General features: G+C 28.5%; 2 protein-coding genes across 2 annotated transcripts in view; one reads left to right on the top strand and one right to left on the bottom strand.

Moving 5' to 3' along the window:
* Window positions 1-1,038: 1,038 nt before the first annotated feature.
* LOC126835484 (uncharacterized) lies at window positions 1,039-4,904 on the top strand. The gene is made up of 7 exons (XM_050568109.1): window positions 1,039-1,292; window positions 2,137-2,289; window positions 2,349-2,602; window positions 2,680-2,865; window positions 2,924-3,074; window positions 3,182-3,441; window positions 3,526-4,904. Exons 1-7 carry the CDS (start codon window positions 1,194-1,196, stop codon window positions 4,598-4,600), a joined length of 2,178 nt encoding a protein of 725 aa, XP_050424066.1. The 5' UTR covers window positions 1,039-1,193; the 3' UTR covers window positions 4,601-4,904.
* A 3,054-nt stretch (window positions 4,905-7,958) lies between these two features.
* The window catches only part of LOC126835398 (collagen alpha-1(V) chain-like), a 53,144-nt gene continuing 41,521 nt past the window's right edge, over window positions 7,959-19,581 (bottom strand). The window contains exons 48-55 of the mRNA XM_050567967.1: window positions 19,219-19,282; window positions 19,076-19,120; window positions 18,746-18,852; window positions 16,544-16,651; window positions 16,059-16,407; window positions 14,250-14,434; window positions 9,901-10,122; window positions 7,959-8,239 (exon numbers count right to left, since the gene is read on the bottom strand). Of these exons, the coding sequence (XP_050423924.1) occupies window positions 8,096-8,239; window positions 9,901-10,122; window positions 14,250-14,434; window positions 16,059-16,407; window positions 16,544-16,651; window positions 18,746-18,852; window positions 19,076-19,120; window positions 19,219-19,282 (1,224 nt within the window). The 3' untranslated portion in view covers window positions 7,959-8,095. The remainder of the gene's footprint in view (window positions 8,240-9,900; window positions 10,123-14,249; window positions 14,435-16,058; window positions 16,408-16,543; window positions 16,652-18,745; window positions 18,853-19,075; window positions 19,121-19,218; window positions 19,283-19,581) is intronic.

Below are 19,581 nucleotides of genomic sequence, written 5' to 3'. Positions count from 1 at the left end.
GACTGTTGTTTCACTCACACACAACCTGGAAATTGACTAGTCAAAGTGTAGTTTTCCCTTTTTTTGGGGGTTTCCATAATAATAAAAAAATGTTCATCTTAAGATTTTTAAAAAAATTATTTTGTTATGGTTCTATTAAAGAATTATCTTCGGTCTAATTTTCATATCTAAATCCATAAAACTGCTTGAAAAAGTGAAATAAAGAAAAAATGTCTACCTTTTTAGGGGAAAAGTTTTGTGATATTTTATTGGTTTTTCAATGTTTATCGGTAGTACTATGTTTAAGGAATATTCCATACAAATTTGGAACTAATTCGACTATTTTTAAAAAAATTTATACTTCATCGTAATTTTTAATCAAAATATCTGTAAATGTTCTGGGTGTTTTTCTCGATTTTGAAGAGGAAGGGGTGAATTTTTTTAATTTGTGGCCTATGAGAGTACCGTATTAAATTTCCATGTGCTTTGTATGTATGAATCAACAATCTACAGATTTCAGATATCAATAAGTATTTTATAATTAAATTGTTGATTACAATACAGGGTTAACAACAACAAATTATTACAGTCAGGTGAGCCCTGATTACTACAAATACACAATTTTAAGCACATTATTATATTTACAATGATTTTTATCGATATTATAATTATTGCTTGTACAGTGTACAATCTACAAATTTGCATTGAAGCGTTTTGTTGCTTGATTTCATCACAATCAGACAAGTATAACTTTTGACCCTACTCACTACTGTGCTGGCTTTTTAGTTTATACCAGCGATTTTATAATGTTTTTTAATCGGTTAAAATTGTATGAGTATAATACAATATATATTTCATAACTTATATACTAAAATGCATTATAATTTATAATTAATAATTATGGCCTGGGCTAATGAATATTTTAATATTAACAAGGGAGATTTTTTTGCCCAAAGAGATTACGAAAAACGGATATTGATAACGCCAGAATGTTGATAAGAAAAACTTTATCAAAATTATAGCGTGTTTTTCTTGTTTGTTAAATTTCTATAAATGTATTATATAAGTAACAATTAACAACCCGCAATTCTATAAAATATACAGTATACTTTTGCTATTATATATATTTGCTATAATTAAACGTTTGTCCTCTTATGAGTTGATGTTCAATAACACTGTTTTTTTATTGATTTTTACGTATGACTTGTTGAATCATGTTGGTTTTACAGTCGTTACTTTTGTCTATCAGTGTCGAAGTTTTCAGTTATTTTAAAGCTATCTTTCAGCTATTTCTTAAGTCGGACGATCAAAATGTAATAATTTTAATTATATCATTGTATTATGAACTATTTATATTATAAGACATAGTATAATCAATAACAGTAGTGAATATACATTTTTGTGATTATGGGTGTCACTATTTTTGAAATGTATATCCCATTGTTGGTTGAGTTACTTTTGAAGTGTTTTGAAATTACTTTGCTCATTACATTACTATCACAGTAATCTTACATAAGACATTCGTTTTATCAAAAACGAATTGAAATATTTGTTTTTCTTTTTAAAAACATTAAGTTACTATTTTTATATATACATTTTCTTAATATTCACCTTTTTTAGTATGTTTCAAAGCTATGTAGACTATGTAATCTATTAAAAATATGAATTGGATGATACCAGCTTTGAATAGTTACCACAATAAAACAGATAATGATTACTCTTAAAGTTATTAGCGATTAAATGTGTAAACAGCAGAGAAAGTACAGTAAAATATTATTTTAATCTACTCAACCACGCTTCTCTCCTGTTTAAAATTTAAACATTAATAACTTAAAAAGTATTTACTCACGACTGGTTATTGCCTACTCATAATTTTTAATCAATTATTCTTGTATTAAGTTAAATCACATATTTGCTACCATTTCCATTTCAAAAGCTAATAGTTCTGTAAAAAAAATACTAAAAATGTATGTTTGTAAAATAACTATGTAAAAAAATATTAATCTAAAATTTTGTCAAAAAAATAAAAAAAACTTAATTGGAAGATAATTTTTGAAATTTATATTACCACGAAGAAGAGAATGTTTTGTATTTGATTATTTTTGATTTTTAACCATATAAAATAAGACTCAACACATTCAAATTTTCACTTTTCAGGAGGCAAATATAATTAAATTGACTACTCAAGACACATGTGTTTGTACATTGGACGAGTTCGGTTTGAGGTTTATTCCACCAATGTACGTGCAAAGATATATGGCTGTGCAGGAAATTCTTGAACATTCTGTATGGAATAAGTCTATAAAGAAGGTATGATATTTTTTCAAAGTAATAAAATCATCATTTTTAAACATGATAGTTTTTTTCAGGTTATAGATTTTGGGTGTTCCGAATTTGGTTTGTTCAGATACCTTAAACCAGTCCCTGGCTTAGAATCGATAATGTTGGTTGATGTCGATGAACAGACTTTAGAAATGAATCAGTCAAGAGTCTTACCAATTAACTATGACTATTTTGCATCTTACACTCGGAAGGTCCCTCTGACAGTTGATATTTACCAAGGAAGCGTGGCTGATTTAGATGATAGAATGTTGGGAGCTGATGCTGTCATTTGCATTGAATTGTAATGTTATACAATCAATAGTTTTTTCAGTAGCATGCATCTATTTAATTACACATTAAAAATTAATATTTTTATAGAATTGAGCATCTTTATTCAGACGTTTTGGCTGCAGTGCCTTACACAGTTTTTGAATTCATTAAACCAAAATTAGCAGTTTTTACTACGCCTAACGTAGAGTTTAATGTTTTGTTTCCTAATTTCACAACAGAGTTTCGGCATTATGACCACAAGTTTGAATGGAATAGACGACAATTTAAAGAATGGTACTACCCTATAACTTTGAAATAAAAACCATTATTAAACAAAACAATTTCTTTTTAGGATTAAAAGTATAACTTTACGTTATCCTGAGTACTCATATCAGATAGAAGGTATTGGACCTACTCCTCCGAATACGGGAGATATAGGTTGTTGCACTCAAATGGTAATTTTTTACCGTAAAGATATGCAAGAGGCTGATACTCCATCTCTGGTTAGTGATTTGTTTTGATTTTATGTTAATATTATTTATTGCTGTAAATTGGTATTGTTAAACTTGAAATTATCATTCATAATCAAAAAAATATAACAATTTTGCAGGAAGATACAAGTTGTGACGAAAATACTCTCAAGTTTCTTACAAGTAAGAAACCATACAAGCTGTTAAGAAGAGTCCATTATCCATATGACGAACAAAATGAAAATATTCAGAAAGAACAGTTTGTATTTGAAGAACTGAGAAAATTTATTAGTGAAACAACGTCTAATAGCGATTTTAGAGTTGGCGATACTATTGAAATACCATTGGACAGAATTTTGCCCATTGTATCTACTTATTGTTCTTCTACTGACGAACTTAAGTGAGTATACTTATTTTTTATAAACAAAAAATTATATTTTTAAAATGACTCATCCTTAATAATAATTATTTAATATTTTTTCAGTGATATTATTAGTAAATTTTATGAAACAAAGAAGAATGATTGCAATGCGTGGATATTAACAAAATGTGTATCAACTGAATCTGATTATTACAATAATTCAGACCTGGATGAAGACGTATCCCAGGGTTCAAATAATCTATTTGAGGATGATATAGATACAAACGAAAACGATGAAGAAGATGAATGGAATCCTCCTTCAGACGATAACATGGTTTTTAACGAATCCCAACTTTGTTATTCCACTCCTATGTCCAAAAAATCGAGGTCTGAGGTGAATAGGGAAAATGTAGATAGTTACAGTACTGATTTTTCAAACTCTGACTTATATAAAACTGCCATTGATGATAAGAATGAACAAATGGATAATGACATGGAACTATCGTTAAGTTGCAATAATAGCTTTGTCGTAGACAATTCATCGTTATCACAAGATTTTATGACATGTGAGAATAGTTCAATAAATAACGAAGATACTTTGATTATTGACTATGACAAGAATGAGAAAACGGATATAAGTCTAGCAAGTAGCAATGGTAATTATAATGTTGATGACTGTTCTGTTTATGGTGATTTTGCCAGAGGTCGAAAAAATTCAAAGGTTTATGAAGAAGATTTAACGAATTTAAATAATAATAAAAATGATGATAAAGATATGGACATATCTTCTAGCTGCAATAACAGTCTTGTTATTGACGATTGTGCCGTTTATCACGATTTCTTGGTTAAAAGGGACAGTTTTTCGAAAATCAATGAAGAGGATACCTGTGCGATGAACGACACCGTGAAATATTGTGAAAAGGAATTATCAAATGATTGTAGCAATAGTGACATAGGCCACGAAACCGTGATAGAAATAAATAGAAATTTATCCTGTGACGATATCAAAAATTCCAATAATGCAGAACAACTCGAGTCTACTAATAAACAAAAAGATAATTTTGATGGGAATAAAATGGTGCACTCCGAAAAAATAAATAGTCAACCTGATACAATGTCTGTAAAGAAAACCAAATCAAACAACAATAGATATGATAAAGATTTGCCATCGTCTTCAGATAAAGTGACAGAGTTATGAGTTATTGATTAATAGTTTTTTAATAGCTCGTTAAATGTATTTGTAGTTTGAACTCTAGAGTTTCGTACATCTTTGTTTGAATTTCAATGTGATCTATGTATAATTATCATTAAAACTTAATTTATTTTTACAATTCTTTAAAATATAATAAGACTGTATACTTTAATGTTCTAATAATATTCATTAATTGACATTGTTCCTATCAAATTGTAACATAATGAATCTCATATTAATAATTGTTGTACAAAATAGGAATCTGGAATAAAGTGGTTATAGTTTTTAATTTATAATCAAAACACATTAATTCATATTTTATATTTTTTTCAATTAACAGTGACATCAAAACATGTTTTACATTTTTATTTTGTTTTATAAATTGTCCAGTACACAAATAAAATGTTAAATACAATTTTTTTATAATAAAAACTATAAATTTACAGGTATTAATTTAAACTTAATCATTTTACAATTTTAATATTTGTGTTTTTTATAATTTACATTTACTTAATATAAATATTTTATTACTTATTAAGAAAACAAGTTTCACAATGTTAAGTCTATTTTTAATTATGAATGCAGTTAAATTATACAGGAATCGTACTAAGTCTACAAATATTAGTTAGCAAAACTATCTGGTGTTCAAAAAGTATAGTAACACAAGTACTTTTATACTTTTGAAGCAATCTTTTTGTGCCCATGTAGTAAAACAAATTTGTTAGAAAAATATGATTTAGTGGATATTAAATGATTTAGTGGATATTAAATGAGCTATAAATATATTAACATTATTTTTAACAGTGTAAAGGTATAATTATTTTAAAAATAGCATTTGTTGATCTCCGAAAATGTTGGAAATGTGTATTAATGATTTGGGAACATTTAAAATATTTTTGGTTATGTTTTATTATATTATACTCTTAGGCCTTGGCCTACCTTTTATCTATAGATTATATCAATTTAACAGAGAAGTTATTTTACTTGCATTACTTACTACAACAATGTTGTATTATAATAATGGAACTAACAAAACAAGCTCTACTGACAGATGGCCAAGTCATTATACTAAGCTTTATAAGCTAAGTTTCCACATTTCAAAGTTATAAATTAGGCAATTACTTACTAAAAGATATTAGAGTGGTTTCTTTAAAAAAAATATCGGTTCGATAACCTGTTTTTTATAAACCTATTTTGGTGAACTAATAGGAATAGGAGTTATAAACGGAGAAGTGTGGTACGTCTCTGCTCTAGTTCTTGTGTTTTTAAATGGAAGCATATGGTGGATTTTATTATTAGTACAAATAGTATTTAAGTATAATATATCTTATGGAAATTACTAACGCCTCGTGCAATAATATTCGTAAATTATATTTTTGTAATCAAGTGATTTTATTTAATATGTTGTTTGAAATATTTAAGTAGGTAACAAAAAGTCCATGATAAAAAAAACGGTTTTACAGTTCTTATTCAAACCAATTACGATTTATGAAACATAATATTATATTCAACGAATGTTAAAAGTCTAATATTTCAAAGCTATATAAGGTAGAGTGACAAAATTATTCTTAAAGTCTTGATAAAAAAAAAAACAATTTTATCCCTCAATACATTTATTTTATTATTTTACAGTCCTGTAATTTTAGATTTCAAACGCTTCCAACAAAACAGCATTTTTGACATATTTTGTATTATATTATTACTAAAATTGATTGTGCACAGATGACAGGTGTCAAGTATACTATGGTAATTGCACTTTTTGTGAAATAGAGTTTTACATGGGGATAGCAAAAGATTACACATACCTAATTTATTCCTAAAATTTGTATTATAATAGTAAAAGACAAAAGTCAGGGGCACAAATTGTTAAGAAAAAACTTAAGGTTCTATGCACATTCTTGCTACATGCTAAAATAAATCACGTTTATGTTGAAAGCCTAGATTTATGATTTTTTAGAAAACGCTGGTGGATATCCATAGAGTAGGTATGTTAAATATCAATAGAAAGCCTTGGCTAAACGTGACCAGTAGCGGATTTAGAATTGAAGGGGTCTACTAAGATCTACGTCTCGTAGGCTTTGTCAGTCTTAATGGAATACCTTTTTTTTTTTTTAGTAAATAATGCGATTACATTTCAAAATGATAACCATGAGTAACAATTTAATAATAACGCACAGCTAAATAATATTCCTTTATTTAATAAAAAAAAACCTAAAAAAACAAACAAAAATAATACCGTAAAAAAAAAATGAAAATCGTCATTTTGATTAATCTTCTAATTCCGTCCTCCCATTTTTTTCGAGCAAAGGTGTTTGCGAGGAATTTTATTTATATCTAGTGGTATCTGTTGGTGTATTTTTGATAAGGCGAAATCAATTTAGCCGTACTACAATCATAGTTCTTTTTTTTGAAAATAATAAAATATACGATTTTTTTAATTTGTGCCATTGGTAATGTGAATAATGATGTATGGTTGGATTATTTACAAATGCATATTACAATGATTCAAATATATACATAACGAAATAATATAAATAATAAACCAAATTTAACATTTAAACTACTTCATCTTTAAGACGTGTTTAATCCAGTAGGTTTACTATTTGAATTTACACTTCTATACTCGTATTAAATAACATCTACAATATTCCTATGACGAAATTTAACAAATAAAACCGCGGTTGTAGAATAATATAATCTGTGATAACACTAGCTTAATAAACCTATAAACAGTGTGCCGTGTGATACAATATTCATTTTAGAATTAACCAGCCCCATAATAAGTTTGATATCACTTAACTCTATTTTTATCTATTTATTCAACTTTTAAATGATTATAAGATTTTGTTTGGGTTTTTATTGAATTTTATGACTTAAGCACATTTTTGAGGTTAGGAAAAAAACCTGATGGGGTTATTTGGAGTCCGGATTCGGTTTCAGCATGCTCGATTACATATAGTACGGAGGGTCAGGTCCCCGCAAACTATTTCGATTTATTTTTGTGGAGCTATGTAATTATTAAGCCTATTCAATTAAAATTAAACTTTGGCAGTTACTACTTACTATTTAGTACTTGCTACTACTACGGTTGGAATAACAGCTGTTGCAAATTATGATCATTATTAACACTAAGACGGTGTTTTAAAAACTATGTAAACAGAGTTTGTATTGGATTTCTTTTATTTCTCATACAATGGTTTATATATATATATATTTTTTTTTTGACATAAAATAATCAATTTAGTTTGCGTTTAAAAGATCCACGAATTACAACGACACTAATAGAAATGTATTGTTATTTTTTTTAATGAACCGTTACGTTTGTCATATTTAAAACATACGTTATACAAATATTGAGACAATATTATAAAATAAGGTACTTTTAATTATAAGCAAATATAACACACTAATGATGCTTAACAACAGTTAAGTACATTATATTATAGTTATTTAAGATGATGGTAGAAGAAGTAAAAGGCATAAAAAGAGTACTCGTCATCGTCATTTAAAGCACACAGGTCCCACTTCGAAACCAAATGCTTGATGTGGCATTCCATAGTCTACCGGGTAGAAGTCTGTCAATGGTAAGTTGTTCAGTTTATTAGTACGGAACTCAAAAATCGTTTCACTCTTTGATTTTCTCGTCTAAAAAATAATAAGAATATTATTAAATAAATAATCATTTTGTTTTTTTGTACATTATTATTATTTGTACGACGTTATATACTTTTTCAATGTAGTTTTTTTTTTGAGATTTATTACTCGTTATTGATTAATGAACTTTAATTAAATACTCGATATTCTAATTGAAATATAAATCCCAGTAATTAGCCTCAATAGCATATCCACGAAGCCATGTAAAAGAGGAGCCCCCTACATTTTTTTTTTGCACTTCCCGAGTTAAAATATTAAAATCTTTAATTAAATTTAACAATTATAAACTGAACGTTATTTATTGACATACGTTGTGTATAAATACATTTGTGTGCCGAAGGAAACATTCGAGTTACCAAAATATATTCCATTTTTATTACACAATTTCGATGCGAAACTTGGAAGGTCTATTTAAAAGTTGTATTTATTTTGAACAGATTTATCGTCGTTCAAGTTAAAATTGACGAAATTCGAATTTTATTAATATTAAATTGTATTTTATTTTTACTATTTTACGAAAACAAAGACAAAACAATTTTGCTATCGATGTCGATAACTAATTATTATGATATTGGAAAACAACATTCTGCCTGACAGTACTATAATAGGCAATATAAAAATCATTCGCGTATCACAGCCGGCCTTATGTTAGCTTAAGCGGAGAACAGGAGTCAAATACTTTTTAATGTTTTTTCTTTCTAAAGTTTACGAACATGCTCTTTAACTTGAATCACTTTCACTTGATTCTTTCAAAAATTAATATTATTGTATATGCACAGCACATGTTTATAAATATAATTATTGGACGACACATTTTGATAATCAAATATCGACTTGTCAACAAATGCTCCAAATTAGTTCATACAATATGATGCAATATGTTATGCTGCCTGAGTTTGCCAAATTTCAACTGAATTGGATTTGTACTTAAAATGTTATTTTTTTGACGATTTTTTGAAAACTTTTGCAGCGTGTCAAAGTTCTTGGGAAAAGTGTCAATTATTTTTCTTGATGTTATTACGATGAATGTTGAGGCCTTGCCAAATTTTTAGTTTGTTTTAAATAGCTTCAAAGTATCAACTAAATAATATGATTCTTTTTGGTTGTCTTTGTGTATGAACATGAAAAAATCGATCTGGCAGCTAAGAAAACCGCGACTCGAATCACAAAAAGAAAATTACATTTTTTAGCTTAGTTCAGCTCCACACAAAATCATAAACACCACAATAACACTTGACGTGTACGGTGTAAAATATTTAAGTAAACTCATCGTCGGAAATTTAACTGCATTTGTTTTGACATTCAAGCAAGGAATAATTTTGATTTATTATAATACAATCAAATCAAACTACACACATCGTCAAACTTTCTGATTCAGAGGACAAATATCAAATCACGTATAATACACACAGGAACAAAAAAAAAATCACTTATTTATATTTGACGAAGCGATTGGGAAACTATGATTTCTCCTCTTTTCGTTCAAGCGACATTATTTTTTACCCGCGGGGCTTTCGCTGTTATTCAATAAACAAAAAAAAAAAAAAGATTTGACATTTCCAAGTACGGTCACGTACTTGCGTTGATTTGTTTTTGTATTTATTTTGTTACTCTTAACGAGAATTATTAGGTTTTCCACACACGACTGTTACCTTGCAACCGTCCACCTTAACTTCGACTTTTGGCATCCCCGGCTCCGAAGTGAACTGCACCTGGTTCTCTCCCATGAACTTGGCCGCCATGTCGAACGAGTCGGCTTTAGAATTGTACCAAGCAATGCTGTTGATGCAAGTGTACGTGAAGTTCTGATATCCGGTTTGGCTGAGTAGCCGTAGGAAGTTCATTTGTACCGGACCCACCGCCTCGTATGTGATCTAGATTAAAAAAAAACCCAATAACTGTTATACGTGAATTGTAATTGAACTGTATTCAATGGTTACAAATGTAAAGTATTAGCACATTTGAAGGGTCACAGGGAAAAAAGATCAATGCCATTTTTTTTGTTAAAATGAGATACTATTTTATTTTTTACTTTTTGTGTAGGACTTTTCTTTTACTCAAATATATTTAGTTTACCGACTACATATGTTTTTCTCTCGCTCGAACCCTTGCTAAAATTTAATTTTTTAAGTTGGTAAATTTCAAAAAATTAACATTGATATTTTTTTTCCCGTGACCCTTCATTTGCCATACAAATTGCAACGAATTTCGTTGAACGAAACTGAAATAAAGGTAGCAATTGAAATAAGCTAGAGATAATGTAACATTTTTAAAAATGAGTAAGCACCTGTAAAAAACAAAGATACAAATCGTGGTAGTTGGCGTTCTGTTACGCGTACTTAACCTTTTACTAGGGAAAATGAAAAATAATCAGTTGAGATCATACTGAAAGAAGGGATAAAAATGAAGTACTAAGTAGTTAAATAGGTATACCTTTTATGTAGACTAAAGTAAGTGGAAGTTATAAACAATAAGGTATGGAGTGTGTAGAGTTAGTACAAAAATAGGGACAAATAGTTTAAGAAAATGTGGAAGGAAAGGATTTGGCTGAACGACTTTATATTTGTAGCTATATTTTAAAACTTATAAAAGCTATTATTTCAGCAAAGTTGAAAATAATAGTATAACTTGGAACCCGTGAAAATTATTATTTTTTTATATTTATATATGTTATAGCAATAAAAAATATTAATTAACACATTTTTTTTGCGGTGTTGTAAAAATTAAAAAAAACGATAGCGGGTGTAATTAGCAAATTACGGCGTATGATCCAATAATTAATAGTCCTTTAATAAAGTTGTTAATTTATTTTACACTTCCGAAGGGACAAACGAAGTTAAAACTTTAAACTTTAAAAAATAAATTTAAAAAAGGAAAATCATTTTTATTAAAAACTAAACTACGTGCATATAAAAAAAATGTTTAAGCTATTTGCTAAATGTTTCAGATGTTGTGAATCATATTAACAGCTATCAACCCAACCTTTTAATATGGAAATGTATGATAAGAATTATAAATTATAATTTACTTGGTCGTGGATAAATGTATTTGTGTAATACCTAGTACCTACATTATCATTTTATAGTTAAAACTGGTAATTATTTTATTAAAAAAATTGAATATACTGTTACCTCATGTATTTGCAATTACTCTGTTACAATCAAATAACACAATATTATATTTTAAAGTTAATAGTCTATTTCGTACTTGTTTTACTTTGTATTTAACATGTAAATAATCCAAATATTTTTATTTATATCTTAAATTATTAATTGGATTAAGTCAATTATTATAAAAGTATTAGTTAAATACAAAAAAATATATTAACTTTTAATGCTAAACTATTTTAATATTAATTACCTATATTTATATTTATTTAGCCGTTTTACACTATAAAAAAACTGACGTAGAATTTTATTGACTTATCATTTACGCAAAATAAAATTATAATAAACCATTGTTTAATTTTTGCTTTTCATACATTTTGCATTTTTTAGTTTTTACTATAATGCGATGCACAATAATTGTAGTACAATAACTACTTATTTTATATAAGCACATTTTCGGCAGTTAATATGGTTTGACCATTTCCCCCTCCTTCAATGAAATATATATTTATGATTTCTCTACAAAAAATGATACTTTTAACAGTCCATTGAAATTAAAAAGTCCAAACCACGGTACGTTGATTGTATAAAGTTATAAGACCACAACACATTTTAAAGAATCGGTGAACTCTACAACACGGCATAGACAGCTTTTTTTGTAGAATAAAACAATAACGAAAGAATGTTATTATGAATTTGAATTATACAGTTTAGCGATCATTGTATAGGTTCAATTTCTAAAAAAGTTTTGCTTTGTACACATTTGTATTTATTGAAATAAGAGAACGATTACGCAATAGGTTTTTACAAAAAGAAAAAATAATATATATATATATATATACTCAAAAAAATGTAAATATTAGATAATATGTAATAAAAATAAAGTAAAAGAAAAATGAATGTTAAAACACACCTGTAAACTTGTACACATAAACTTTTTATTATAATATGTTAAAAAATAAATAAAGATTTTGTATAGAAATAAGTTATTTTGTACAAATAATGACCTAAGATGCCTACTAAGAATGTTTAAAAAATCAATAAAAAATAATGTATGTACTATGGATCAAGATGATGCATACAATGTATATTATTGTATTTTGTCTTTATTTATTATACACTAATATTGAGGGACAAAAATTGTTATTTATTGTTGATAAAGTTAATTTGATACTATTTTCTGTTTGTAAAAATATAAATAATTTTTACATTCCCGTAGCCAATCTAACTTGTAATTCGATTAGCCTAATCACATAAGAGGTCGAAGATCAAATTTTATGCTGAAGAGCAACTTTTGTAATAACACTAAATAGATAAATAATAATAATGTCAACTTCAAGCAAAATCATGATGTAATATTTATGTTCTATTTGTGTATAATTTTAAATTACATAGTTAAACATTTGTGGGGGTTAAAATCTAAAAATATAAAATCAGTATCTTTCCTAAGGCTCTTGTGTTTGGAAAGCGCAGGAAAAGTATAATTTTTATTATAACCTAGAATGACCGTTGTGATCCTATAATTTCCGTACATTTATTTTTATACGCTAAAATATTTCCGTATTCATACGGCATAGTTTTCATTATAAGCTATGCACAATTTTTTGACATATTTCCACGGTCCGATTTTATCAATAAGTATAGAAATCAAGAATAGTTAAGCCACTATAGTTTCCTGAAATGTTACTTCTCTAAAAACTAGTAAATACTTGTTAATAAAAAAAAAAAAAAAAAAGAGTTAAAATTAGATGTTCTTTAACTGTTAACTGCAATTTGCATGTATTGTATTATGTATTTATAGATTTTATTGTACACAAATCGATTTTTGTCATGTTTACATAATATGTATACACAATTAATTATTTAAAAATTAATTGATAACCTTGAAACGAAAATTACTGCGATTACCGTCCACCAATTGGCTCATGTTACTAACTTTTTCTAATTGATCAATGTGAAGGCTAAAGGAATCAAGTTTCAGACTTTGTTGTTCTCTGTAATTTTTTTTTATTTGTCTAAAAAATCACTTTTTACGTTAAATATTTCTAAGCTTATGCCTATTATTGTCAGTAAGATTAAAAACGCGTATACAAAATTACAGTATTTAATTGCTCATCTGAAAAGAATACAATGCATATTTGTTTTGTTGACACAATTGGTACAAATGAACATGTTCATTTTGTTCATTTTCTGCAAGGATTATTTTAAATTAATATAATGATTTTATTTAAAAATCATTTTTTAAACATTCCCCTTACGTTGCGGCTTGCGATGTACTCATTTATTCGATGATCCTTTGTATAAGGATTACGTTGAAGTCATTTTTGTCAGTGCACGATAATGCAGTTTAGGAGTTTTTCAATTTTAAATGGAAACCATAAGGATTACCAAATCGCTTACGAAAAATATAATTTACTATGCGTATTACAATTATTACTGTACACTGTAATATTGTATTCTAAACGAATTTATTACCATTTCCGATGCGAACGGTACTTATTCGCCTACAAATATTTTTAACACACTTTCATACTTTTCTGTTTTGCGTTTGTATCGTTTGCTATTAGTACATTTGTTTTTTTTTTCAGTAGATTTTTAATGAAATTATCACAACTTCCGACGTTCCCGGAGGTCCACTGGAGGTCGGAACGATTATTCAAAACTTTAGCAGTTTTCTTTTCCGGATAAAAAAAAGAAAGAATGAACGAAAAGCAACTTTTTCTACAACATCCAGAGGCGGTCCGCAGCAATAGTGGTGATTAAAATGTAATTCGATTTGAGTTAATCTCGCTAAAGCCACCTACGTACATATAATCATGATGGAAAACGTGTCCCGGTTTTTTCTTTCGGACACACATGCACGACGAGACGTTACACAACAACAACACACTTACCTTAAAGCCGCCTCTCAGGTTTGAGTACCAGTCCGTCTTGTCTCCCTCTTTTCGCCACGGGATGTTCGGCATCTGACTCGAATGGATGTCCGGGAATACACAAGTTTCACCACCGCTGCTCATGTTGCAGTACACGTAGACGGCGTCAAATGGCATTCCCAGGTTGGGATCGATCCAATACCATCCTGTCAAATATTATAGAGCAATAGCTATTATACGGTTTGACGTATCCCGTTGAATATCTAATAAACGCAGCGTGGTCGAGCCCTGCCTCCCAAAAGCACAGTCTGCATATAACTGTGTTGTTCACTATCTGCGGCCAAAGTTAGGACTCGAGTCCCTGCACTCGGCGTATCAATACTTGATAGTTTCTAAAAACCCAACGTCAATGTACATTAGGATTATACATTTTTCCCTACGCGATATTTTGTGTTAACAATTAAAAAGGCTGATCTCGACAATCGATTAACGCGTGTTCCCTAAGTTCTTTCCGCTTTCCTGATTTTCAGTAACTATATTGTTTAATGTTATTTACTATTTTATTCATTAATAGTAGAAGCTAATTTATGGTGCACTTTTCAAATGATTAGCGCGTTCACGTTTCAGTCTGTTATTTTACACAGTAAACATATAAAATGCATGCAACTAATAATTAAAACAACAGGGCTCTTAAGGATTAAGGGTTGTCTACAAAAATAATCTAGCAATGGTACTTATAATTTGGACACTTTTATTTTATTTTAGCAAAGTATATCTTAGGATATGGTGCGAATTAAAAAATACGCTTTAGTCGGTATTTAAAATTTATTCGAGCATGACTTTTTATTATCTACCAAGAATGTCTTGGAGTATTTAAATAATAAAATAACAATTCATAAGAAGTGAAAAGGGTAAAAGTACACACGTGGGAATTAACGCAGAAAGATAATATCTATCTTTTGAATGGTTTGAAATAATCTCACAACAAAAGACGTATCTTATCTTAACATTATTATAAATATTTTTATTACAATGAACATGAAGTAACAAGTGTTACTTCAATAGTTTTCTAATTTATTGAAAGTTCTTACGAAAACTGTGTACCAGAAGTGTCGAAGCGATAAAACAACTTAAAAACACAGAAATAAAAAATAATACACTTAGGTTTCGAATACTAAACTAAATGAAAATTGAAATGTATTTATTTTTCGGAACATTGAAATAGCTGAAATCCATTAAAACAATGTACTTTAAAATACGATTTTGGATTACGTTGCGATCAAAAATGTTAAATGATAATGTGAACATTAAGTTACTGCAGAAAAAAGCTCATTTTATTAAATCAAATCATAATGGTTTTATTGTTATTTTAATGGATTTATTTAGTTGGTCCAACTCCAAATAGTTATTAAATGTAACCTGGATGTTTTCTAAAACAACATTGTACTCCCACCTTGTTGTCCCAAACTTATTGGTTGTTGTCATTTTTTAAAAACAATTATTTAAAAAAAGCTTATATTTTAGAGATTTTTTGTAAAGCTTATAGGTACTATCTTTTAGTATAAACCACGTATAAATTTTATAAATGAAATTTACTATGTATATACATTTCTACCCGTCACTGTTTCTGAGATGTTTCATAAAATCTATGCTTTACATGGTATAACTCAAAGGTGTTTACTACGGTTAAAAAGCGCAAAAAAAATGTATTATGAAATTAGTGTTTCAGATTTAAAATTAATGACTGAAATAAACGAGAAATATATATTATAAATAAACTGAGTAAAAAGCAAGTACAAATATGATAAAAAATTAAATAAAGAAACTTGCCATCTTTAAACTGTGGGTGTCCATAAAACAGATCTTTGCATGTCATTACGGGATTTTCGCGAGATCCGACGGGCTTTCTTATTCTTTCTAAGTCCTGGCGCATGCCGTAAATTGAACTGATAATGTCTATGTACTTTGGCCCTTCAGAACCGCTGTCACCGGATCCAGGTTTAGTATTCTCCTTGTTAGCTGCCTTTGCTCCACTGTCGCTACTGGCGTCGTTCTCCAGGACTTCTCTTCTCCACCGAGCTAATGCGTTTTGCTGGAAACCCGCTAATTCGGGCGGTAACAGCGGTAGCTCTCCAGGCGGCCCCGGAGGACCCGGCGGACCCGGTGGGCCTTGTTCGCCCTATACGAAAGCATTAAAAAATTGAAGTCTGTTGGTGCGACTTACAGTGTATGATTTATCAGTATATTGTGTGACGAATATAATAACAGTTTGTTCATAAGTTACATCAAGATGTCTAATAACTGATTGGCTTCACCTTATTTCCTGCTACTCCTGCGATACCTTTAGGACCGGATGAGCCCTCTATTCCGCTGATTCCAGGCGGTCCATCATTTCCTTTAGATCCAGGTACACCGATCGGGCCCTGGAAATAATACAATTTTTAATAGCATACGGAATTTCAAAAATTATTTATAACTAAAGAAATTTTGAAAAAGAAACAAAAGTGTTGTGTTTAGTGCAAGTCTAATATTTGTGTACCTATCGATTTTATTTGTGCGTCATAATATCCAAACACTAGCATATGTTATTGAAGCGCAAATTATTATTTATGTTTAGATTTCACGTTTTAAATTATATTTCGTTATTTATGAATCCTATCAGCTAATTGCATCGGTGTTACCGATTTCATTATTTCAATATTATTGTTTTTAATGGGTTTATTTTTAATCCATCATGTATTTTATGAGTATTTGATGTATTGATTTTTCGGAGTTTTCAAAAATTATAGTCGTTTTTGTTTATTTTATTTGGTTTGCATATTATATTATTAAATGGAATTGTCGAGTTAAATAATTACAAAAAATACAAACTTTTATGAAGAAATTACGAGAAAACATAAGGCAGGCTTGTTTTATTTGAATTTCCTCAAATCGGCAATTATGTCGAATAATACAATACAATTGTATTATTGTAGACTATCAAAATATAATGATAATTTGTAAATATATATTTTTAAAAATGTTCTCGTCTAAAACTGATTAGATACATATACTGCAAATTTATTTAGCTCACACATACATGCTACTTAAAATTATACCTACGAGCAGTACTCGAATCTTTTTATAAAACACCTCCGTAATTTATATCAAAACATTCATTTTTATTAAATAACTTTTTTTAAGATAAAGTTTATTTGTTATGAACTTTAAAAATTATTGAACAGTTGTTGTTATTTAGTAATTATTTTTTAGATATCATTATTATTTTTAAAAAATTACCCTAGTGTACGTCCAGGGGCCTTTTTGGTTATTAGAAGTAAACGGGAATAGACACTATTAGCTTTAACGAAACATAAACTTTTTGTTATTATAAATTTAATTATTGCATTATTTTTTATTAAGACTACAATAATTATTGTTGGCACAAGTTAACTTAAACTAATATTAATTCACTTAAATAAAACATAAAAATAGTTTTATTTTATACAGCTACATATTTATAAAACAAATAGGTATATCAATGTCCATAAGTACCTACGGGACACAGATGAGATTAAAAACTCTCCGACTCATTAACTTTTTTATCCTTTTATGTCGGCATGGGATTTTCATCTTAAGTTACGTTTTTAATCTATTACTGTTCCGTAAGATTTGTTTCTAAGAACCGGAACTCGTCTCTTTATAGAAGCATTTTTTTATTTCATTAACAGAAATCCATTTAAACACATCAAATGTAAATGTTTTTCTTTTTCCAGAACACACAATTTGCAAAATCATTTTTTATCTAAAAGGGTTTTTTACCCTTTTTGTGTTGTTATCGTTTAAATCTGAATATGGTTGACTATAAATGAAACCCTTTAGCCTTGACGGAATTTATTAAGCGACGTGTAATATTTCTGTAATGCAAAATGCCTACATTTCTCAATGACATACAAGATTTGTGTAAACAAATGCATATGTCAAGATAATGTTTGGTATACATTTTGCTAGGCAAACTCAACATTGAAAAATATACTAATTAAAAATGTTAGTGGCGCAGTATATAGTGGTGGCATAGAGTAATTTAAAAGGGAAAATAATAAAATAAATTACGAACGAAATACTTTCTCATCTAAAATTATGAAGAAATATTTAAAACTTCCGAAATACCTCTACACGAGTTCTCTCAGTGACCTCAGTATTTATTTACACAAAATAAATATAAAAATAGCCGCTCAGCTCCGAACCGAAGTTAAAATAATATGAATTACAAAAATTGATTAATGGGTGTATACATGTTATATAAATTGAATGGATACTAAAGTTAAAAGTAGTGATTGTTGAGCTGTTAAATTTATAATAAAGTCTATAAAAAAAAAAAAAAAAGTATTGGTGTATTGGATTTATAATAATTGGTTTGAGATAATAAGTTACGCTGTAGTTAAAAATACTACTGTACAACGGTTTAAGTAGAAAAAATAAATATGGTTAGTCTAATCATCTTAAGTTTAAATAATTGTGTCATATTTATACTATACCAATTCTCCTTTTTGACCTTCCACACCTCTGTCTCCTCTTTCGCACTTGTCACCTTTCTCTCCTTCGTGTCCTTTTAAGCCCATGGGTCCGATTTCTCCAGGGTGGCCTAGAGTCAAAGTATAAAACATGTTTATTTCAAGTCACAAAAAAAAAAACACGTTTAACGCTCCAAGATAAACGTTGTCGTTTTAGGGTCGTGCCCTTCTAAAAGTACAAAAACATAAAAATACACCAAAACAATAAAATTACAACAGTCTCTGTTGTTCTGTTTTTATTAAATGGAACAAGATAACTTTAACTAATAATATATGCACGATAAAATAATATACCTTTTGGTCCACGTTTGCCTCGTTCTCCTTTTTCTCCTTGAGGACCTGGTAATAAATGAGTTAGGAATTTAAATTTAGTTTATTGTATGTATAAAAAAACGATTTTTTGAGCACGACTATATTTATATTATTTTCATACTCACCAAGTTCTCCAATTTTCCCAGGTTCTCCATTCTGTCCTGGTTTACCAGGTAATCCTACATCGCCCTATATTAAAAAAAAATACTTTATAGGAATGTTACTATTATTTTTATGAACGTTATTCTTATTTTAAATATTATACCTAAGGTTAAGTGTTTAAGTGGTTTATGTATAATATTCAAAAAGAAACAGCGGTGGAATGAGATTTGTAGAGATAGAGAGAGAGAGGATATTTTGGCTGGCCGACATCATTCTTCATTATTTCATCTAATATGGATGAGGTAAAGCAGAAGATTAAATAAAAGTTAAAGAATGTCACGGTTTGTAGTTCACAAAGTAAATTGATTTATTGTTTTAACTTTTTT

Source organism: Adelges cooleyi, unplaced genomic scaffold, assembly GCF_023614345.1.
Source record: "Adelges cooleyi isolate 19-005CV unplaced genomic scaffold, UGA_ACOO_1.1 ACOO_flye_CR_arks_rails_tigmint_CR_PRNA_23, whole genome shotgun sequence".
Taxonomy (NCBI): Eukaryota; Metazoa; Arthropoda; class Insecta; order Hemiptera; family Adelgidae; genus Adelges; species Adelges cooleyi.
This window is presented reverse-complemented; position numbering and strand designations above follow the sequence as displayed.